General features: G+C 37.7%; 2 protein-coding genes across 2 annotated transcripts; both read left to right on the forward strand.

The window, feature by feature from the left end:
* Positions 1-3124: 3124 nt before the first annotated feature.
* LOC134802178 (uncharacterized) lies at positions 3125-14076 on the forward strand. The gene is made up of 11 exons (XM_063774772.1): positions 3125-3262; positions 3633-3704; positions 4049-4170; positions 5775-5788; positions 6655-6672; positions 6775-6801; positions 8313-8336; positions 10022-10081; positions 11222-11405; positions 13013-13098; positions 14051-14076. Exons 1-11 carry the CDS (start codon positions 3125-3127, stop codon positions 14074-14076), a joined length of 771 nt encoding a protein of 256 aa, XP_063630842.1.
* Positions 14077-15097: 1021 nt separating this feature from the next.
* Positions 15098-22783, forward strand: LOC134802439 (uncharacterized). Its single transcript, XM_063775105.1, has 9 exons — positions 15098-15331; positions 16730-16792; positions 17812-17939; positions 18716-18759; positions 19010-19193; positions 19565-19650; positions 20868-20977; positions 21969-22019; positions 22656-22783. Exons 1-7 carry the CDS (start codon positions 15125-15127, stop codon positions 20870-20872), a joined length of 717 nt encoding a protein of 238 aa, XP_063631175.1. The 5' UTR covers positions 15098-15124; the 3' UTR covers positions 20873-20977; positions 21969-22019; positions 22656-22783.
* The last annotated feature ends 1745 nt before the right edge of the window (positions 22784-24528 follow it).

A 24528-nucleotide genomic window follows, 5' to 3' on the forward strand; every position in this document is an offset into this window, starting at 1 on the left:
TAGTTAGTAGGTAACTAGTTAGTTTATGCTTATTAGTATACCTACTTAGTTTTTGGCAATCCGCGAGTTCTCAGTTCGGAGCAAACTACTGGTAACATTAATTCTTTACCATTAATTATACAGTGATTAAACTGAACCGCTTCGAAGTAGCCTGTGACGTGCAGGGCAACTACAACAACATAACAAAATACGAATGCGCGGACTGCCAACTGACTGACATACTGTGCAACGGGCAGTCAGTCTTGGCAGCTGGGCGCGTCACCATCATTCCTCAGTCGCAGCAAATTAGTTACAACTTCCCAAGGTAAGTAACTGACAAATAACTGACATATTCAGGGCCGCCTTAAACTATACTGGGGCCCCTGGGCACATGAGAATTTTGGGCCCTTTTGGAATGTAAAACAAGCTAATTAAACTAACATTTTTCTACTATGATCTTCTATATATTATGGGTAATCAAATATAGTGTTACTGTCTGTCCTTCGGGGCCCCCTGAGGATGGGGACCCTGGGCATGGCCCCGTGTGTCCTTATGGTAAAGACGGTACTGGACATACTGTGCAATGCGCTGTCAATGTTGGCAGTTGGTTGTCATAATCACTATAATTAGTGGCATATAATATTCTAAATATATATTTATGTACAGTTTCGCGGACCAGTTCTCCTGTGTGTACATGGGTTTCTTCAAAGTAAAAGACACAGTTTATAAGAAGGTCGTGGCAGTTATTGACAGTAAGTCCTTTAATATTTCTATACTTATCATAAAACATATTTCTTTTAATTTTTATTTGTTTTTTTTTTATTTGGATATTCGTTTCATTTCCATATGACAGATTATTTAATTGATAAATTAATCTATTTTTCAGATAATTGTAAGTAGATTTTCTTTTGAATTTATTTTTTAAAGAAATAAACGAGAATTATAAACGAATTTAATTTGTTCTTAGAGTATAGCCAAATTAATGATTCTCGCATTGATTTTAGCTCCAAGTAAGTTATTTTCTTTTATTCTTAACTGAAATATTTGATTTTACAAAATGTTCGATTGATAGATTAGACGTGGATTAGATTAGATAAGATTAGATGTAGTTGGTCAAGCAAATCATGCCAGTAGAAAAAGGCGGCAAATTTGAAAAATGTAGGCGCGAAGGGATATCGTCTCATAGAAAATATGAATTTCGCGCCTTTTTCTACTGACAAGATTTGCTTGACCATCTATATATTTATTTCTTCAAGAAAAAGACACAGTATTTACACAAAAGATAGAACAAAGGTTTTCACTAAAAGATCGTCAACTTAACATTAACATTAAAAACAGAAAAGAAAAGAAATAAAAGAATATAAAAATAATAAATAGTTAGAGTCTCATAGCAAAGAGTCTCGACCAACACCTAGAGAGACTCTCGCTGGGTGGTTGGATCAACGGTCAGATGCAGAAGGCGGTAATTTTGGACACGGCGCGTATAGTACGTCGGTTCCTCACTCTGCGGCCCTGACCACCGGTAGCTTGGGCCAAGCCCCGCTGCCGGCGGCACCCTAGGTTAGGTTTTTTATAATGTGTTTATATGTATTTTTTATTGTTTTGTAAGTGTTTTTATATTTTACTTTTATATTCATATTATAACAAACCTAGCTTAAGACGAAAAATAAATAAAGAGAATAATAAATAGTTAAAACAATGTCACAAATAATATCCTCCTAAGGCCCAAGGTCCTACATATAGTACTTATTCAGTTCGATGAAATTTAAATCATATTCAATTGGAACAGAGTCGCATTTGTTTTGATTCGTTAAATCAAACAAAACCAAAATCAACTCTATTCCGTGCACTAAGGATTCAAATTTCAGTGGCAAATTCTGGATTTCTCTTTTGTGGGGCTGGGCCTTAGGAGGATATAAGAGGGGACAAAAGTAGGTAACAGTATGTTAGAAGTCGAACCGTGTTGTACCAACATGCTTAGTAGAACACCCCTTATGGAAAGAGTTGCTAACTACCAGAAAAAAATCATGGTAGTTGAATTGAAATACTAAAAACTAAGGTTTTAAGAGTGATTTAGGAAAGCGTTCCTAACCATGGCAACGATTGACATAAAAAATTGATCAATCACAATTTCTTCTATTTAAATATTATATTACCAACGTTTCCATTTTAATTTCACTGAGAATGTCAAGTGTGGTTTTGCCTCCAAATTGTTGGAAAATTAGGTGGCATTGTTGGTGTAGTACTTAACCTTTACTTCGACAAAAATCTACCATTAATCATTTTTAAAAGTGTTATAAGAGTAGCTATCATACGTGTTATGTAGGTAGACTTATAAGTATGTCGATATTTGCATATTTAGAAACAAACCAGTCTGCTATCTCGATCTTTTATTCATCTAACATTGGCGCAGTCGGTAGGATCGACCCGGTCGGTCGGTAGGTTGGAAGTGACGTTCTAGGGATCTTGCCTAAATTTATCCTTACTCCGAAAACCTTCTACTAATCTTACAAACAACATTCCTTTCTCTGTCCTTCTCAACAGAAACTGTTCAGGGGAAGCCCCCTGTTATCGATGTACGATATTTTAATATTGGCTAATAAGCAGCCAAGATGACTAGAGTTTGACCAAGAAAAGTTTGCTACGATTTTGATAGCACTCTCAGTGCAAGTGTTATTTTGAACGTCAAACTTCTATGAAATTATGACGTATAAATAACACACACTGCGTACGCTATCAAAATCGTTGCAGACTTTTCTTGGTCTAACTTTATCGTACGTCGATGACAGATGCTACGAATATTAGTCACGTGACCATTTCCCTTAGAGCATTTAGTAACTGGAGATGTCATCGCTATCATTTTCTTTACAAAACAGTCTGCCGATTTTTGTGGGGGAAGGGACGTCAAATGTATTGCTATTTCTACATGATTTGTACGTAACATACAAATAGCCATGTCAGTCCATACAAATTGCACAATTGTGCAAGTTTTTCGGCAGAGGAGTAAGCTCTTAATGGCCACTCCAGTTATTAAATGCTCTAAGCTATTTCCCTACATTATTTAAGTTTCGATTGGCGTTTAATATCAACGACTGCCATCTTGGATAGCCCCCCAGAAAATCAATCTATCCAATAACCCCTTCCAATGCGACCCCTAATCATAATCGTTTGTTTAGCCGTGAAAATCCCCGAGGTGGTGAAAATACCGGCACCTAAAGAAGACGATAGCTTGGACCAGGAAATCATGTTCGAGGCCGAAAATGATGCCTGTGACGTCAGAGAGGTAAGACATTATAAGAAACTAAAGTCTGTATTTTTAGGTATTTAAAAAAGAGTAAACAAAATCTACCCTCAAATGGCTCCTTAAGCCAGTTCCATTCGTTCCATACCAATTTTGGTGGCTAGCCATAAACCGCGCGTAGCGCTGTCGTCACCTAGCGGCCATATCTGTCCTGATCGTAACAGACGCGTTTATTATTTATTTTGTGCCAACACACCCATTTTATAACTCTTTCGGTTGGTAGAGCAGAAATGAAGCTTTTCTTCTTTGTCTGTGCGCCGTACGTATATAAATACGAAAATTATTGCCTTATGACGGTATTCACTGCAATCAATTATGTTGTCTTGATTAAATCTTACCTAATTGTAACCAGATAATCGTCAATGGAATCAGTTTGGAGCAATCCGCTAGACGATCAACATCAGCTGGCCAAGCTATGTTCCAAGTAAGTTGAACGTAATTTTTAGTGCTTTGAAACCCACGCAACGCTCAAGATTCCATTTATCGAACCACTCGCTACGCTCGTGGTTCAATGTTGGGTACTTTCGCTTGTTCGGGTATCAATATTAGCACGAGCGGTTAAACAACAACTTTGCCCCCTTGTAAAACAAATAACTATTTCATTGACATGAAGAATGTATTGATTTTTAATTTTTTGTTTTCTTATTATTTGGCATAATTTTAACTTGACATTGTTCATAAATTAATGTAACTGTATTGTGTATAAGTGGTCAGGACCTATTGAGTACAAATAAGAGCACTTACCAAATATTTTTTCCACTTTTTCAGGTCACTCAGAACACAATAAACATCCACATAGGACCGTTCCTGGAAGCGTATGCAGGCACATACCAGGCCAAGTTCGCGTGTGGAGAGGAAACCATCACTAAGAATATTATGGAGGTCACATTGTTAGTATCATTGTTTTTTTTTTTTTTTTTTTTTATTTAGAACACAAACAGTCACATAATGCAAATGGATTTTTAGTACAATGTAGTGTACTTAACATACTTAAGAAACAGACCTGGAGGTTCATTAATGAGTAGGTAATACATAAAGTTAACATACATAATAACCGCAGAAAGAAAAAGAAATTTGAAATTATGAGCCATACCTACTATTACTACATACTACTATAAATTATATTTACCAGTCTTCCAAACAAAATCAGTATTGTGTGAAATTATATAGAGGGTAGGTAAGTTGAAGATTCGTAAATAGGTTTAACATCAATATCTATTTTAGTATTATCGGATAAGTAGTCATCAATTTATTTTACTATTAGGTAGGTAGGACAATCGGAATTTTAAATTAATATAATTTATACTAAATAAACATCATACATCTGCGAAGAAATTCAAAGGTGTATGTGAAGTCCCCAATCCGCATTGGGCTAGCGTGGGGACTATAGCCCAAGCCCTCTCGCGTATGAGAGGAGGCCTGTGCCCAGCAGTGGGACGTATATAGGCTGAAATGATGATGATGATGATGATACTAAATAATGAATTAACCCTTTTTATACTTTCAAAATCCTGGCAGGATCGCCATGTAAGGTTCGGAAAGGATGAGTAATGAAACAAACGAGTGCTGGAATAATACTGACTATATTTCTAATGTTCCTCCTTAAATATACAACAAAGATCATTGACACCACAATACCTGGGGCCAAAAAAAATTGAGTTTTTTTTCTAAAGACGATATGAATACACCAGCGATAGCTTAGAATATGTATTTAAGTAGGGGATTTAATTTTTTTAAGTATAGAACGTTATGTTGTAGAGTAAAGGATGACTCATGCTAGATCGGGCCGTGCCCGGGCCGAGGCGTCCGACATGTCATTTTCTATGACGGCTGACCGGCAAGGCTGGGAACCGGTTTTTTCTTCAAACAAAAAATACCAGTATTATTACGTTCTTTTTCGTTCTTTGGTTTATGATATCATTTTTAATGGAACAATCTGACGACCGGTCTGGCCTAGTGGGTAGTGACCCTGCCTATGAAGCCGATGGTCCCGGGTTCGAATCCTGGTAAGGGCATTTATTTGTATGATGATACAGATATTTGTTCCTGAGTCATGGTTGTTTTCTATGTATTTAAGTATTTATATATTATATATATCGTTGTCTGAGTACCCACAACACAAGCTTTCTTGAGCTTACCGTGGGGCTTAGTCAATTTGTGTGAAAAATGTCCTTAATATTTATTTAAAAAAAATTATTTAAAAAAAATCTAATACTTAGTAGGTAGTTTTAATTTTAGGTTACTTTTTATTGTAAGTTTGGTGTAGTCAATGTACTTATACTAATATGTATTGATAAAATCTAATACTTAGATAATACGAAGTTATTACCTAAATACCTACATGATTCAGGCCTACGTAAAGAGCATAAAATAATTAAAAATATTGAGATATTTTAGGTTTAGCGTGAGTCATCCTTAATGTTATATGTTAGGTATCAAATTAAAAACGTTATAATGAGGCTTGTTTGCTAATTCAGCATTTATTTTATTCCAGGGATGAACATTCTGGTAAGTATAATATCAACATATTTGACGTATTAAAGCAAAAACTGGCTAGTTATGATATATTTAATTATAAGAATAAAAATTACTTTATCAATATAACACCGCACACATTATTTATAATGTGATAACAAATCTGTATGAGCAAGATTTCCGCTGCACGTCTATAATAAAATTAGTACCTACTTTTTTAGTTGTAGTATATAGCTTTAATTTTAATTTAATATTGTAATATAGTACTTAATGAAATGTAATGGGTTTATACCTTAATAAATAAATTTTTTATTTATTTATTTTATTTTATATTTAAAAAATAAATAAATAAAACATATATATATATATATTTTTAAATCTTTAAAGGTTTTTGCCGATTTATAAAGTTTGCCATGCGGTAAAATTTCACTAAGTACCATACGCTCCGCAATTGTTGCGCCATTTAGGGTCCTAGCTAAATTGGTTGTTCAATACATACGCCAACATACGCTATAGAATTTCCAATTTAGGGTCTGTGCGGAAAGAGAAGAGTCGTAGAATGTATGGGCTCCCCTACATTTCACGACTCTTTTCTTTCCGCACAGACTCTAGTAAAAGAATTTGACGACTAGTCAAATCAGTTTCTTTTTTCGAACTGTTAAAACGATTTTGCTACTATGGAATTTATATGAAACACTATTAGCATGTGACGTCACAATCAAATTACGTACTCTTTATAGTTTTATATGGGTTTTAAAATAAAAATTGTGTCTAAAAATAACTGCTGTCTACGTTTTTCTATGAATCCTCTGGTGCTTCAATTCATGCATGGTGAAAAATAATTTATTTTAAATACAGTCAAATACCTTATTATATTTAATTAATATTTTTAAATGCAGGCGGCGGAGGATCGAAGGGTATGTTTATCTGTCTTTTGCTTGTCTACATTTTACACGAGATAGTATAGAGCTTACTTTTAAATTAATTTTAAATCAATTGTTTTTTTATTTGATATTTAGATGACGACACACATAAATCTGATACCGGTATGTATTGCCTGCTTCTTTAAAATAACCCTATAACATATTTTTTTACCGAAACTATGACATTTTAATTTTTGCGCAAACATTGATGTGGCTAAAAATAATCGGTAAATACACTAGCCCTCTTATTCATAAACGCGCTACAAACCGCAATTAGCTAATAATCGTTTGTCCTTATCTGTCATTTTGACTTAACAATTTGTAAGAAAGGGATAAAACATAATTTAACTAAATCAGGCCCGTAAAGTTTTATGAATAAGGTGGTAGCTCTTTAACCCTCTCATAAATACTTTAAGGCAATAGGTAAGCATTAGGCAAGTGCATAGAGCACATCATGGTCAAGCAGATCTTGTCAGTAGAAAAAGGCGGCAAATTTGAAAAATGTAGGCGCGAAGGGATATCGTCTCATAGAAAATTTGGATTTCGCGCCTTTTTCTACTGACAAGATTTGCTTGACCATCTATATCCAATAATGATAGACCGGTAGAATATCTAGTAGTAAGTAAATAAGTAAGTATAAGTAATCATTTATTGTCAGATTGTGCATGTCAGTTACGGTTTTTACAATATTATTTGATTAGTGAGTGTCACTATCAACCGGTTTACGGTATACAAATAGAAATTTTCTGCCTCGGACAGTATATCTGTGGTGGGCAAACTTTCTTCATGGGGGGGCCAGAAAGTTTAGGAAATTTAAGTGGAGGGCCAGAATTGTAGCCAAAATTTATTTTGATTTGTGATAATCGTGGGCCAATGCCATATAGCCCATATACTAATTATTTCATAGGACCGGCGGCGGGCCGGATAAAATCCATTCGCGGGCCGGAGATGGCCCGCGGGCCGTACTTTGCCCACAACTGGTATATATAAACGTGGAATGAAGTATCGCCTGCAGTATTTCCAGCCCAAACTTTCATGTAAGAGCGTATCTTAAGTCCGACAACGCACTTGCAACCCCTCTGTTGTTGCTAGTGTCCACGGGCGACGTTAATCGCTTACCATCATTTGATTCGTCTTTTCGTTTGCCTCCTACACTATATTCTTTAAATAAATACAAGTATAAGTTTACAGCTAGATATGCCAAAACACTTATACTCTTAATACATAGTTATAACTATCTCTAGGATCTTTATTTACCTTACTTTACATATGTAGAGATTTAAAAAAAGGCCTGAAACTATACTAATTTACATAGGTACTCTTAGAGTTAAAAAAAACTACTTTGTAAATCCTGATACTATACTAATTTAATAGGTTGAGTTTAAAAGCATCCTGATATTATGCTGTAAGGACGGCCACTTGTCTGCGAATATGTCTGCGTTTTGGACTGTAGCTAAGAAGTTATTTAGTAGATCTATTGCTCGGTACGTGGGTGCGTTCGAACCGTGATAGGTGCGAACATTTGGATATGCGAAAAGGTTTCTGGCTCTACGTGCGCTACGCCCTACTGCAGCTATGTAGTTATGAGTTATTATTATATGTATATACCTACCAATAATGCTTCATATTTACAGATACAGAAGACCATGATTCTAAAGGTATTTACCCAACTTCTTACTTTTTTTTAATAACCACTGTAATAGGTAAGTATGTATTAGGGTCCGTCTGAGCTAACTATGACTTTGGTAGAACAAAGTGTGGAAGTATCATTATAATTAGAGGCGCCATCTGTAAAAATGTACCTGAATAGTTTTAACACCTTTTTTAGGGTTCCGTACCCAAAGGGTAAACGGGACCCTATTACTAAGACTCCGCTGTCCGTCCGTCCGTCTGTCTGTCACCAGGCTGTATCTCACGAACCGTGATAGCTAGACAGTTGAAATTTTCATAGATGATGTATTTCTGTTGCCGCTATAACAACAAATACTAAAAACAGTATAAAATAAAGATTTAAGTGGGGCTCCCATACAACAAACGTGATTTTTGACCGAAGTTAAGCAACGTCGGGCGGGGTCAGTACTTGGATGGGTGACCGTTTTTTTTTTTGCCGTGTTTTTGGGTACGGAACCCTTCGTGCGCGAGTCCGACTCGCACTTGCCCGGTTTTTTTACTGTATTTCTGCAAATAAATAGGGCATTATCTATGAAAAGGGACCTTATTGTCGACGGCGCTTACGCCGCACAGCGTCGCGCGGCATTGTATTTACATTGGAGCATCGTTAATAATGGCGTAAGCGCCTTCGACAATAGGGTCCCTTTTCATAGATGACGTCAGAAATGATTGATTGATTGATTGAAAATAAACCTTTTCACCTCAGCAGCTCGAACAAGGGTACTTTGCTTCTTAAAATCAGTGAGCAAAATGCGATTTTGCTCACTGAGTGAGACAAAATGACATTCAGAAAGTGACCTTTATAGTCATTTCAACATGTGGGGTCTAATACAAGTTCGATATACTTGGGTTCTATTATCTCTGTCCCTCTAGGTATGTTCTCACTGCTTAGGGTGAAAATTTTTGTGTACTACACGAGATCAAAGTAATTTACATCTCGTGCGCTTTTGAATCCCTTACTACGCTCAAGATTATAGAATCTTTCGCTTGCACGGGACTCAAAATAAGCACTCGAAGAAATATCAAACTTTGATCTCTTGTTGTACAAATAACTATTGCCAGTTGCTAACCCCATTACAAATACTGTGCACGGAGACAAAGCGTTTCGTTGTAGTAGCGCAAGCGGTTGTTACCTTGGCCACAGAATAAATAATAGTAGGTACCTAGGTACAGAAGACTCACTCTCTAACAAAACGCGTCTGTTACGATCAGCACAGATATGGCCGCTAGGTGGCGACAGCGCCACGCGCGGCTTATGGCAAACCCCAAAATTGGGGCCGAACGGATGTACTTTTAGCTACCTGTAGCAAAGTGAGCCACGCCTGCCTTGGCTATAGTCTGTATCTTTAGGTATTTAAATAAAAGTAAACAAACAATTTGTAAATTTTCGGGTAGTTATAACATTTACTGGCTAACCAACCAAATACAAAACCACCTGGATCTGTCACTGAACGGCCTGACCTTAACCTACGTTATTTGATCATTGTAATGTTTTCATCTACCCTCAACTAGCTTAAGGAGCCATTTTAGGGTATAATTTGTTTACTTTTATTTAAATACCTAAAGATACAGAGTATAGACATCCTCTCCTCACTTGCGCGAGTTATTTTTTTTTACTTCGGACAAGATATCCATAGCAAACTTAGAATTAACATTCGATGTATTTTGACAGATGGCGGTAAAAACGACGGTGGAGGTGATGGAGGCGGTGGAGGTAGTGGGGGTGGTGGAGGTACAGTATCACAGAAAACCTTTCATATTTTATCCCTCTCAGACATTACTGTAAAATCATCCAAAATCTTTTGCTATGGTCCAGAATGCCTATTTTTTTTATTTTTTATTTATTTATTTCAAAAAATATACTTATGTTTAGGTATACAAAAGTTTCGCCAAACTGTAGACAGTTTGTTGGCGAATTGTCATTGGCTATTGCCCTATGTCACAACCGCCATACAGGCGTATCCAGGCGGCTTAGCACGGTCGCGTTTTTATCCCTTGTCACCATGCCTGTCACGTTCTAACAAGTATGTAAGTGCGAAAGGGACGCGCATAGTGATAGTCGATAAAAATGGAACCGTGCTGAGCCCGCTGATTAGTAAATTTTTCGCCAATCTGATTAAATTGCCCGATCGAATCAGGAGGTGCGGACGCAAACGGCAATTTGGCTCGCTGATTCGATTGCCCGATCAAATCAGGAGGTGCGCACACAAAAATGCCAATTTTCGAAGCTAGTATCTATGGAATGCTAGGATCTGTACGTGCGTTTGTTTATGGTTCTAAAATTGGCTATTAAATTGTGTACGTGTGGACGCTAGATGATATTGGCGCCAATCATTTTCCTGATTAAATCGACCGATTTGATGACCGGTCAGAAACTAACTCAAATATTAGTAGATGAAATATTTTCATAAGTTTTTTTAATACTTTGTCGATGGCAAACAGGCATACGACCCGTAGTAAGTAGTCTCCGTAGCCTATGTACGCCTGCAACTCCAGAGGAGTTACATGCGCGCTGCCAAGTCAGAAGAGTACGAACTCATAAAAGTCACAAAAAAATGAAAAAAGTATTGGTAATGAATAAATACATAGTTACATATTGAAATTGTAGAACATAGTCCTAGTGTTGGCCGGTTTTACGGTACTCAGTAAAAGAAAAATTGATAGTAAAATACAAAAAGCGGCGACCCCAGGACCGGCGCATACTTAGTCCAGCATATTTCGCTGGCTGTTCAAAGAGGCAACGCCAGCAGCGTGCCAGGCACATTTACCCGGGTACCTTTCGACCCTAGTCTGTTAATTTCTATGATATTACTTTTTATATTTGTTTTATAAATGATAATAAAATATTATAAAACTTTAATCACTTCTCTAGCACCCGCAGTCAAGATAGTCGTCGAAGACAAGTCCTGCACTTTAGCAGGAGAGTGCAAAGAAGAAAAAACATACGAGTGCGAAAGCTGCACGCTCAAAGCTGTTAAATGCAACGACGCGGCCGCTGATGCTGCCAAGGTCGTGATTGATGCGGAAAATAAGAAGATCGTTTTTGACTTTAAAGAGTAAGTTAGAGTTACTTTTAAATTACAGTATTCTCAATAGTAAGGTTTGCTGCTGTGGTTATGTACCTACGACTATTATTACTGCCATAAAAAATCTGCTAATATAAATAAAATTAAACCAAGAAAAGTCTGCAGCCATTTTGATAGCCCACGCAGTCACTGCGTCGCAGTGCAAGTGTTATTTATACGTCATAATTTCATAGAAGTTTGACGTTTAAAATAACACTTGCACTGCGTGGGCTATCAAAATCTCTGCAGACTTTAGGTCTTACTCTATTTATATTAGCAGACTGATGGCAGTAATAATAGTCGCTCAATACATAACCACTGCAGCAAACCTTACTATTAAGAATACTGATGTAATTTAAAAGTTGTGAAGTATAATGGTAGACATGTTTGAAGAAACCGAAAACCATACAGCTGAGAAGACTGTACGTTAACAAATACTCTTTGGTACGAGCTCTGCATATAAGCAAAGAGAATAGATAGTATAGAGGGCTATTGCCATAGTAAATTTTGTAGTCACGGTACATTTACTGCCATCTATCGACACACGATTAAAACTTAAAATAAAATTGAAAATGTATAAATTAATCAAAATATGTATACGGATAAATGATTATAAATTTTTATTGTTTCATACTGACCCATGTTCTTTCACTGATATGTGTTAAAATTGTTAAATATCAAACGGTGTCGTCAACGCCATCTAGCCGAGAATAGGCCAAAGGTATATGGCGCCATCTATTCGAGAATGACTTTTTCTTGATTTCCGAGGCACGTTTTTTTCTTAGACTTTATTTATCTTATACGGAGTTATATATATCTTTGATATAAGTAAAGACATCGCTAGAAATTAAACCGAAAACCATACAGCTGCGAAGACTGTATGTTAACAACTAGTGCTGCTGCTGGTGCAGCGGAAAATTAGACTGTTATATTACCAGAAATATAAACAATAACAAAAGTGAGTTTAGCAATATCAAAAATGGGTTTATCAATTAGCGCCGTTGTTTTAATTGCACATGCCGTTTTAACGCCTGCAGCTTTCGCAGCCGTATGTTTTCCCACCTTGTAAAATATAGCTTGAGGCCTAGCCAAAATTACAATCGTTATTAGAAAACGCTAAACGAAACTTAAATATTGTATACATTTTTTCTTTTCGTTTGGCGTTTATCAATGTACGATTATCATCTTGGTTAGGTCCCAAGGAATATTTTAGAAGGTGAGAAATCATACGGCTGCGAAAGGTGCAGGCGTAAAAACGGCACGTAAAAATTATAAACAACAGGGCTAATTGCTAATCCATTTTTGATACGTGAGCCAAAAATATTATACATAAAGGTACTTGACTTAAGGTATTCGGAATTAGCATACCACTGTAAGAAGTTAGCAGAATATTTTGATATACGTATATGGATATTCTACGCTTAAAGAGTGACTCACGCTAGGCCGGGCCGGAGCTTCCGGCGCTTCGTTTTCTATGGAAAGCACCACGTGATCACCGATCAGCCGTCATAGAAAATGTCATGTCGGACGGCTCCGCCTGGGCCCGGCCCGGCCTAGCGTGAGTTATCCTTCAATTATGTTATTACTTTTTATTGTAGGTTCGCAGACACGGACTCCTGTGTGTACATGGGCGAGTTCGATATAAATGGCAATGCGCATAGCCAACCTGTAGCTGTTATAGACAGTGAGTTGTTTTATAATTATATTAATTATGTATAAATAGGAAATACTTTAAACTCTACGTAGGGGCGCTACTACCACAATCCATCAAAATCTGGGGTCTACCGCGAAACAAGAAAATCGAAATTTCGTTATCTAACCTGTCTATCACTCTTACATATTCGAGCGATAAAGAGGCAGATAGCTAAATTTCGATTTTCGCATTGTTAACAAACCACCTTGATGCATCAATGTCTTGTCTGTGAAAAAAAGGCACAGTATGTATAAGTTACTCTATGGATTACTAGCTAGCTTAGTGCTGTACTCTGGCGGCAGAACATTGCAGTGATACCCCCTATTATGAACAAAAATCGTGTTTGTTTAAATCAATATAGTGAGTTATTTTTACTTTAAAAACAGAAATTACATAAATGAATAACTTAGAGCATTTAGTAACTGGACACGTCGTCGCTGTCATTTTCTTTACGAAACAGTCTGCCGATTTTTGCGGGGGAGGGGACGTCAAATGTATTGCTATTTCTACATGATTTGTAAGTAACGTACAAATAGCCATGTCAGTCGTTAAATGCTCTAAGATAAATAATTATTATAGGACAAACTTACATAGACCGATCTAGAGGCTATTTGTGAAATTGGAGCGCTCGATTTCATCAATCGAAAATGTGTGGAAAACGACGAAATGCTATTTTTGAAATAATTACGAGTGATAGAAATTGGGAATGTGGTCTTGACCACTCGTTCTCAATTCTATTAGCACTATTTAAGTGCCTAGTAGTGGAGATATTATTAAAGGAAGAACGCGAAATCGAGCGATCGAAATTCAAAAATCGGCCCGCTAGTCCCACAGTGAGTAAAATGTCGTGTGATCCTATAACGGCAGCAGAACAAACTAGGATAAGAGGCCTAAAAATATTACAAATAATAATCATGTTAAAAGTTGTTTCTTTATTTTACAGACGATTGTGAGTACCTACACCATTAAAATAATAAAAAATATCGGAAACTTAAATGAATGAGCTTACAACATTGTTTAAAAAATCATTTTTTGTGTGTACTTTTTTTAAATTGCAATTAATAAATTATTATTTTTTATTTCAGCTAAAGGTAAATTGTCTTACGTGAACAAACTTATATATTTATTTAAAATGAAGACAAGGTAGGTAAAATATAGTTTTGAGACTTTTGAGTCGCAGCCGCTTTCTTGTATAAACTTTTTTTCAAAGGAAAAAGCCGATAAAAACAAATTATAGAGTGCGTTTCAACGATAGTCCCTTCATGTATATAAATAAATAAATATATATAGTAAATAAAAAAAAATATCAGGGAACATCTTACACAGATCAACCCAGCCCCAAACTAAGCAAAGCTCGTACTATGGCTGCTAGGCGACGATATACACACTTATATAATATACATAGAAAACACCCAAACTCGATTAATTGCGTGACTTGGACTTGGCGAAAGCACTGCCGTGCTCTCAGATTGTAGCTGGCGCACATTACAGCAATCGTTCGTTCGGTTAATAGAACCGTTTCAATAGTAAATGGAAAGAGCAAATAAGTATTTACTCAAAAAAGGCTCAGAACATTATCCTCGTAGGACCCACCATATAAAGTTCTCTAATTTTTAATTTGAACCCTATTCATCAAGTAAATAAGAACGAATTTCGTTTGTTTTAAAAAGCAATGAAACAAAAGAAATGCTACTTTATTTGGTTCATGAAAGGTTCAAATTAGATTGCACGAATATCATTGTAATGTACATTTAGTCTCAGGAGGCTATGTAAAACGCGACTTAACGTGTTTTTGAAGTGAAAACTTCTTTAGCGGTGATGTGCACTTTTTGTGATGGGGAAAAAATGTTAAACTCGCGACAGGTAACATTCGTAAGACGTGACGTAACGTGTCATTGAGTTTTTCTTTATTGATTTAAATGCCATCTTGTGAGTCTCCCTCTAACTGGTATTAATATAACTAGAGTAACAGTGATGTGCTTAGGGGGTTTCAAGTAATGCGACGAAATAACGCTAAATGGCGTTAACCTCAATTATACATAGTGAAAACTTCTTAGCGGCGCTGTGCAATGTCATTGAGTTTTCCCGTGTACTCCCGGAGTGCAAGCCGTTGTTTTTTTTTTCAGACGTCACCCTCGAAAAACAGAAGAAGACTGCGAAAGAAGGCGAAGCTGTGGAGGAGACAATCACATTCACTGGTGAAAAGAAAACTGAAGTATCGGAGGTATTCTTTTTTTATTTGTTGTTATAAATAAATCGTCGGGTGACAAGCAAAAGTCACTAACTAACACCATTGAAATTATTTGACAATAAACCGTGCTACAAGTGTAATAAAGTGCATTGTTACTTTAATTTTTTGATAGTACTTAGTGACTTTTGCTTGTCACCCGACGAAATATCTGTGCTCATCACACAAATAAGGCAGGGTCACTACCCGCTAGGCCAGACCGGTCGGTCGGTTATAGTAACAATACAAAATATCCTACAAACACACCATAACAATAACCTAAAACACACATACCTACAGATGTATTGAGTTGAGGTAGAGCTGTAATTAAAACAAAAATATTACTTTGCAAAATAATAACGTGCTAAGTTAATCAGTGCTAACCCGTTATACTTACTCGAGTTTTTTACATGCAATGAATGGCAAAAATAAATAGGCAAATTAATGTTCCCAAGCTCCAATTAGGTAATAAGATAAGCAAATAAATACACGGTGGCCACAAAATAAGAGCATTCCCGTTGCCAAGGTGGTTTTGGTATTATACTGAGCATCTTTTACTATGGGACCAATCCCGGAATCGCGAAAATACCCGGCCATAGATAATTTTTTAAATTAAATAAGTTAAATTTTTTTTTCGCGATTTCGGGGTTGGCCCCATAGTAAAAGTTGCTCAGTATAATCCCAAAACCTCCCTGGCAACGGAAATGCAATTATTTTTTAACCACCACCAAATGTACAAAACTTGACACGTCCTTCGCCTCTCTACGAGTTATCATCATGAGGTGCTGTAGTTGTTGACGGCGATGTCTCCGGCAACGGCAACGGAGGTACAGGCGTAGTGCATAATTATTTTCCATCGTATTTTCACGGAAACGTACGAACGTATCTTGCTATTTCAGTCAGTTTTGTTACATAAAGTACTGAGGTTGATTGACGTAGCATGACAAATACGAACGTTTCCGAGAAAATACGATGGAAAACAATTATGCACTACATCTGTAGAGCCTGCTGATTGACATAGGGTTTTTCAAGAAGCGTTATTTAGGGTTTTCAAGGGTTGGCTACGCATAAGTGCTTCAATATTGCTCAGGTCCATAGGCGACGGTGACCGCTTCCCATCAGGCAGCTCGTTTGCTGACTATCACATAACAAAAACAATGTTAGGCAGCGTAGGTTCCTTTTGTCACCTTTTGTGTAGAGAACCTTAAAAATGTACGGGGACTTACACATTTCCATGGCAGGGTCGCCATGTGGTACCGTAGGGTTGACGAGGCAATAAAAAAAGACTGAGTATTTATTTATTTAATAAATATCTAATATTTTATAATTATAAAAATAGCAAGGATGCAACATAGGTATGTATGAACTAACTCCTTACAATATTGTTTTATGTAGGTACGCGTTAACGGGCAGGTGGTAGAAAAGAAAGGGGACAAGGCGGACGTCCCAAGTTATGAGGTAAGTTGTAAAACTATATATTAAAAAAGTACAATTTATAGTAATTTTACAGGTGTACAATGCGCAGCTTTTTGTCCACTGGAGCCCTATTCAGATAAAAAAAATTATATCATTTTGAATCGGTTTTGATATGACCTTGACGTTAGTGTTGGTGATTGGCGCTCATATAACGTACGACCGGCACGCTTTTTACTTAATTACTTACTTCATCAACGTTAGCAAACTATGGTGTAACTTGTGCACGACCAGAAAGAGGTCTGTGTAAGAGCATTTATTGACAATGGTTCACAAAGGTCCCACATAAAGAAAGACCTAGTACGGAAGCTCCGCCTAAAACCTCTTTAGAAGAGCAGAATACGTCACACCGGCTGTCAACGTCACCGTGAGAGCGTGACCGCAATATAATTGCTATGCTATACAAGCAACACGCGGGTCAATGTACGATAATCCTTGTGGAAAGCGTCTCTTCTTTAGCCTTGATTGTAATAGTTGTAATCCAGCAGAGCGGAGAAGAAGGAATGCTATTAGTTTATTACCGCACATGTCTCATTTCCGCTGATGATGATGTTGATGGGAGGAGAGCGGATGGTAGACCCCAAAAACGATGGATTGTGTGAAAGAGGATATGAGAAAGAAAGGAGTGAGTGCTGAGGTGACGAAAGACAGAGGAGAATGGAAGAGAAAAACATGTTGTGCCGACCCCACATAACGTGGGGTAAGGGCAGGAAGAAGAAGGAGGAGATGTCTCATTTCCGCTCATATAAGTATGTTATAAGTCTTCATTTTAAGTCTGTTGTATTACCTAAGATATTATTGGACTTGATTGTGTAACTTAGATCTATAATTTAAACTGTGGTTCCCCGCGATTCAGGCGTAGCCTAGTGCGGAGACCCTTGGCAATTTATGTTATGTGTTCTTTTCAAAATAAACTTATTCTTATTCTTATATCTCAGTGGATTGGCAGCCTTAACCATATATCTAATAAGCAATAAGTCAATTGTTTTTATTTTTGATAAAAGGTAGACGAGGAGAAAAAGACCATAAAGATCTCGGTTCCCAAACTGTCTGCGCAATACGCGGGGCACTACCAAGTGAAGTTCAAGGTCGAAGAAGCAGAGGTTACCAAGACTATTTTGGAGGTCGAAATGTATGTATATATTTTTAATCTAAAATTTGAACAACTAAATAAATTACAATTAAATAAAAAGTAACTTAAAACTGACAAAAGAAATCCCCCAAATCTGTTCCCTGAGGAAGAGTGCCCCTAATAAATTTAAAAGTGGAAAAATTACTATCTTGGGTGGGACTTAAACTCACCGTCTCTGGATCGATACTCCAGCGCTCTGCCATGTGAGCCACCAAGACCTCATCCATTGCCAGCAAATCTTTCCACCATATAATTAAACATTAAATAAAATTGTGCCCATAATGCTGGCTAGATTCTCCCGCTGAATGCCGATTCTTTGGTCGAGCCAGCCAGGGTCTCTAGTGGTGTCGAAGAGCATCTTCTTTAGATCTTTAAATAAACTGTGATCATCCTGACACCAAGGTCCCAAAGTTTCAACCGCAAACGCCGCAAATATGTAGTTGCTTGATCATCATTGGCCACGGCATCTTTGCAGATGATAGTTGCAGCGACTAAAGAAGGTATTTTGAGGAGGTAGTCTACAGCCTACATCGACTGCGATGACTGTATAGACCAATGGCCGATCGGCATTTCTTGCCACATCGATCTCACAGGTGTTTTGACTCCTAGGGTGGTCCAGCAGCTCTGTTGAGAGGAACGCGCGGACATGAGACTGGAGTGGTGTCGTAACCTGCGATGGCAAAACATGACGAGCTCTGGTTGTAGTTGCTTGGTAAACCAGCATATTTGCGGCAGGTTAGAGCTTCAGCCATCTCACTACTCATTTTTGGTTCCAGGGAAGCTGGGGCTGCAGGTCAAGATGGTGGCGGCGCTGCAACACGTAAGTGGAGTTTTTATTATCATTTTTTTTCTAGGACCCTAATTTGGTTTCTACAATCGTCATCGATAATCGCATGCGATTACTTTGATTTTGATTTGATTGATTGAATTCAATTCTCCAACTTAAGCTAGCAATTTTCTAAATCACATACTTGCGGATCGATTCATCAAAATGCCGCAATATCGCTAATCGCATGCAATAATCTAAGTTTGCGGATGCCACGTATTCATCATTTTGTTTCATCTCTTAGCATCCGCAGATGTCAAGTTAGATATCTCAGCCAAGACCTGCAAAGTTGACGAAAAGTGCGAAGTTGGCGAAACATCGTTCACCTGTGAAGACTGCAAGCTCAGTGGTGTGAAGTGTAATGGTGCTGACGCGGCTGCTGATAAAGTCAAGGTCGAGGATAAAAAGATCACTTATACGTTTGAAAAGTGAGTAAATCTATAGACCGACCGCTTAAATGAGTCCTCGCCTGTGCGGTACGGGGCGACGGGGTAGGACGACTAAGGGCGGCGGGGAAGGTGCGTGCTACGTACGCCTGCCGCCCGCACCTTCCCCGCCGCCCTTAGTCGTCCTACCCCGTCGCCCCCGTACCGCGCAGGCGAGGACTCATTTAAGCGGTCGGTCTATAGCATAATCTACAAAACCATACGACTGCGAAGACTGTGGCTAAACTCAAGGTCGATGCGGTGGCTAAGAAGATCACTTATGCGTTTGAGACGTAATTTGTACAAGCGTAATAGCGTAGCTTAGCGTAGGTGTAGGTGTTATAAACCTATAATAACCTATTGATTGGTTCCAGGTTCGCAGATACGGACGCTTGTGTGTACATGGGACAGTTTGAAGTAGGCGGCAAAGAGCACAGTCAACCGGTTGCTGTTGTAGAGAGTAAGTTTTTTTTTTGAGGTTCTAATTGTAAGATTTGGTGTAGGCCGGTGTTGTATTTGAGATTGTACGGTTTACAATGTTTTCTGTTAATAGGTATAACATATAAATACAATTTACAGATTTTATTTACTCGGTACCTACACCATTACTATTTGTAGTCAATGTAGTCATGGAATGATTTGTATAGTCACTAGTCAGAAACGTCAAAAGGGTAAGATTATATTATAATATCATCTCCATAAACTTCAAACTTCAAACTTCAACATTTATTCAGCAAATAGGCCACAAGGGCACTTTTACACGTCAACATTGAATTTACATACAAGCAAAAATAATAACAATACATTAACAATTTTATAAAATACAACTAACAATTCAAACTAACGTATTACAATTAGGTACTTAGAGATGTATATGGTCTCTTAATGTCGAATTACATAGAAAAACCTATAATATTAATATAAAAAAAAATACAGATACAAAAACACAAAAAAAAAACGCAATACAATTTATAACCTTACAACGCAAAATTACCTATATTGAGATGACAGCTGTCACCGTACTCAAGTTATGTGATGTGAGTGTGTGCGCCGCTAGTAACACGGCATGTATCAAATAGTCGTGTATGACTTTGATTTTTGATTATAATAAATATGAGGTACAAAATTATCCATTATTAATAATTTAAAATGACAGAAAAAACTGTATATTATTTTCATGGATTTAAAAAAATGTTTTATTTTTTATTTTGCAGACGACTGTAAGTACCTATACTTCTATTATTTAATAGAAAACTTAATAGAAATTTACTAATAAATAAGCTAGCTATTATTACATTATTACTAAATTTAATTTTTATTCGTATTTTAGCCGCGGGTAAGTTTCCCTTTTCGTGAACATACTAATATTTGACTGATTACCTATATGCTATGAGAAGTATTAGAACAGATTAAATTATTTTCAGAGAATATTTTAATTTGTTTTTATTTCAAGTAGAAACACTACTATATAAATACCTACTTACCTATATGACAATTTCCGATGGCTTTTGGCGGTGACGGAGGACGCTGGTTAGATTTAATATTTTTTTCCTTTGGATATGATATGACATTTATTTCGTTTATAGTTTAAATAGTGTAGTCTTGAAATAACACAAATTAAAATATTTTCATAAGAAAGTAATTTAATATGTTCTTAGAGTGCTTATTACTGACTAGTTTAATTTTCAGACATTACGGTCGAGGTACAAAAGAAGACAGCAAAACCAGACGAACCGTTTAGTGAGAAAATCACATTTAAGACTGAAAAGGATGTTGACGTAGAGGAGGTAAGATCAGGGGTGAAACTCCTCCCTTCGGGCAAACTCGGCTCCGTTCGGCTCAGCATTGCTCCGAGCAAATTAGAGTTGACACAACTTGACGTCCCTTTGCGTACACGACCACAGTTAAGATAATGGCTTGAATTTTGACAATCCTAAATAGCCGAAAGGGATAGTGCGACACATTAGAAAGTGTCGCACTATCCCTTGCATGGGACAGCATGGTTCGACCCTGAACCGCTGTCAGACTTCGGTTTTGTAGGAAGTTTCCTTTATGTACGGTAGTACTATTAATTATTCTGTGTATGATATGGAGGGATAAATGTGAGTCTGCTTTCAGACCTTTGTTTCAGGCGATGCGATTGGGCGCGACTGTACCTTGATATATAGATTTTCTGGCAAATTAAATATATTAAGAACGGGTCACGTATTTTAAGTCGAAAGACGCTCGACATGTTTCACTCCGAACCGAGGAGTGTCGTCAGGAGCTTGCGTTGTTGCATGCGAGTTTTCTAGTACTCTCTTAACATTTATTTACGTTTTAAAATAACCCCAATAAAATACAATATCAATCCACAGTGCAGGTTTCGTCATAGTTGCTACACACAAAAATAGTATCCACAACATGTTATTGCGTGCCTACTGTGTCCCACTGCTGGGCAAAGGCCACCCTCCACTCTCGGCCCTCTTGTTCCACTCCTCCCGATTTTGAGCTACATCTGGCCAGAGTCTCAGAAAGGAGTCCAAGTTATGTTATCCCGCCATCGCCGACGAGGTCTGCCGCATCCCCGGTTCGACTCACGGGGCACCCACTCCGTGGTTATCTTGGCCCACGAGTCATTCGGCATGCGGCAGACATGACCAGCCCAGTCCCACTTTAACTTGGCCGCTTTTCGAGCTACATCTATTCTAATACCATTATTCACAACATGCTTCGTCAAAATTCTTTAAGTTGAATATGGTATACGTCTAAACATATGAGTATTTTCTTTTTCTACAGGTCCATGTTAACGGGAAAGTTGTGGAAAAGAAAGCAGAAGATGGTTTTCAGGTTTGTTTAAGCAAATAAATCATTATCTTATCTTATCTTATCTATGTTGTAAAACTGCACTATTTTCCAGGGAAACTGATTTGCATCAGCTTCAACTTTCGGCCCGCTACACTAAACGAAATTACCCCTTTACGGCTCCTCGAAACGAAGATCTCATGTGTCGCGTAACTTCAAACTCGGATAAAGGATGACTCACGCTAGACCGGGCCGTGTCCGGGCCGGACTTCCGGCGCATCGTTTTCTACGGAAAAGATCACGTGATCGCCTGTCGTGTTATAGAAAAGTAAGCGCCGAAAGCTCCGGCCCGGACACGGCCCGGTCAAACGTGAGTCGTCCTTAACTCTTAAGGAATATTTGTCTATTACCTTTTTTGAATACCAAAATAGCAAAATCAGACTGCTGGATTTATCTGAGTTCGAAGCTAAGCGACTTCGCCATGTGTGTCGACTTCAACTTCGCCTTTTTCATTTGGTCTAAAGCCCGCTCCACACTCGTGCGAGAATCGCGGCGCGAAGCCGCGAACGCGAGTGTCGAGTCAATTTCGCAGATCAGCGAAATCGACTGTGGAGCGGGCTTAAGATATTTCGTATTTCACTGCCCTAGGCACTAGGCACGTAATGTACTATTTTGTTACAGGTGGACAAGGCAGGAAAGACCATAACAATCACGATACCCAAGATGACCGCGGACCTCGCAGGCCACTACCAAGCCAAGTTCAAGGACGGAGACGCGACCGTCACCAAGAACATTATGGAGGTCACACTGTAAGTACTTAAGTGGTATCCAGACGGGACTGATCAAATCGGTCGATTTAATCAGAAATGAAATTGGCGTCAATATCCAATTTTAGATTTATGGTGATATTAGAGCCCTCTAAATTGTAAAAATGCCCCAGAACGAAAATACTGGCCTCACAAATTGGTATTCTTGCGTCTGCACCTCATTTTATCGGTAATATCGGTCATTACCGGCGGTTGAATTCGGCGGTTGAGCGAGCCAAATTGGCGTTTGCGTCTGCACGTCCTGATTCGATCGGGCAATTTAATCAGATTGGCGAAAAATTGACTAATCTGGAAACCCCTTTATCTTGACCGGTGTATTTGACGTTCATAAGCGCATTGTATATGTAGGCATATGCCTACTTGAATAATAAACTCTATCTTTTTCGTTATCTGAGGGCCTTCCGCCAACATAAAAAAAACCGGACAAGTGCGAATCGGACTCGCCCACCGAGGGTTCCGTACTTTTTAGTATTTGTTGTTATAGCGGCAACAGAAATACATCATCTTTGAAAATTTCCACTGTCTAGCTATCACGGTTCATGAGATACAGCCTGATGACATAAAAACGGACGGAGTTGAGTCTTAGTAATAAGGTCGCGTTTTTACCCTTTGGGTACGGAACCCTAAAAATCAATGTTGCTATTCATTGTAAATAGGGCTTAGCAAAACTATATGGCATTCTTACTTCTCTGTTGGTGCCTAACTTCGCCCAAGTAAAATTCAAATATTAATATTACCACGAAATAGATATCCATTGAATACACAATAAATTAATTTTTAAATAAAATATCACAAATTCTAAAATAAATTGACTTTACTTTTCAGGGAAGCCGGTAAGTCGAGTTCAATTTAATTTATCTATTAATTTTATAAAATTATATACATAGTGTATATGTGTGCAAAAATTAGTAAAATACCTACTTTAACTATTTTTCATCGAGAAGTTCAGGGTGCCTAGACAAGATGTCACCTCCTTGTCTCCTCTAATCTCTCTCTATCACTCTTCCATACTAGTGCGACAGAGATAGGTGCGTTTCGTTCGGTTCGGTATAAACGATTGGCATCTTGGCTACGCACCCAGAAACGTCTGCAAGCGAAACTGTAATTATATTAAATCAACAGAAAATAGAAATATTCACCTGTCCGGGCTTGTCTATTTTCCAATAATTTAAAAAATCTACTTATTACTGTTTCATCGTTACTGTTTACAGAAGTAGGGTCAGTGCGCTAGTTTTCGTCCGGCTCTAGTTTTCGTCCACTTGACGAAATTTGAATATAAACCTTCACTGCTGCACAAATTTGTACTTGTTGCTATCCTTAATAGCTGACAACTCTTAATATTTACATTACGTAAATAGATACATTGAAAAATGTAAACAGGAAATATATTTAGCAAGTAGCTAATTAAAAATGAAATGTATTTTCGATTGGACGGAAACTGGCACTGGACGGTAAACTGACGCAACTACCCTATATATTTTGTATTTTTTTAGCAAATCGCCGTCGCCGTCGTAAGGGTTAGAATAGCTACGTACCTCTCCACTTACATCGTTATGAAACTACTTTATAAAATAAACTCAACTTGAAATATAATCAATCTTTTTTTTACGTTCCCTTCCTTATATGGTTAGGAGCAGGGATGTTGCGGATGCGAATATTTAAAGCCTCACATCCGCGGATGCGGATGCGGATGTCAAGATTTGGTACTTAAAAAACGTCAAATATAA

Source organism: Cydia splendana, chromosome 24 (assembly GCF_910591565.1).
Source record: "Cydia splendana chromosome 24, ilCydSple1.2, whole genome shotgun sequence".
Taxonomy (NCBI): domain Eukaryota; kingdom Metazoa; phylum Arthropoda; class Insecta; order Lepidoptera; family Tortricidae; genus Cydia; species Cydia splendana.

Excerpts from the sequence above, each read along its gene's own strand:
- LOC134802178 (XM_063774772.1), top strand. The coding sequence starts at position 3,125 with ATGCGACCCCTAATCATAATCGTTTGTTTAGCCGTGAAAATCCCCGAG. Across the intron at positions 10,082-11,221 it reads AGGTAGTGGGGGTGGTGGAG|CACCCGCAGTCAAGATAGTC; the intron begins GTACAGTATCAC and ends TCACTTCTCTAG. Across the intron at positions 13,099-14,050 it reads ACCTGTAGCTGTTATAGACA|ACGATTGTGAGTACCTACAC; the intron begins GTGAGTTGTTTT and ends TTTATTTTACAG.
- LOC134802439 (XM_063775105.1), top strand. The coding sequence starts at position 15,125 with ATGGCGTTAACCTCAATTATACATAGTGAAAACTTCTTAGCGGCGCTG. Across the intron at positions 15,332-16,729 it reads AGAAAACTGAAGTATCGGAG|GTACGCGTTAACGGGCAGGT; the intron begins GTATTCTTTTTT and ends TGTTTTATGTAG. Across the intron at positions 17,940-18,715 it reads ACTATTTTGGAGGTCGAAAT|GGAAGCTGGGGCTGCAGGTC; the intron begins GTATGTATATAT and ends TTTTGGTTCCAG.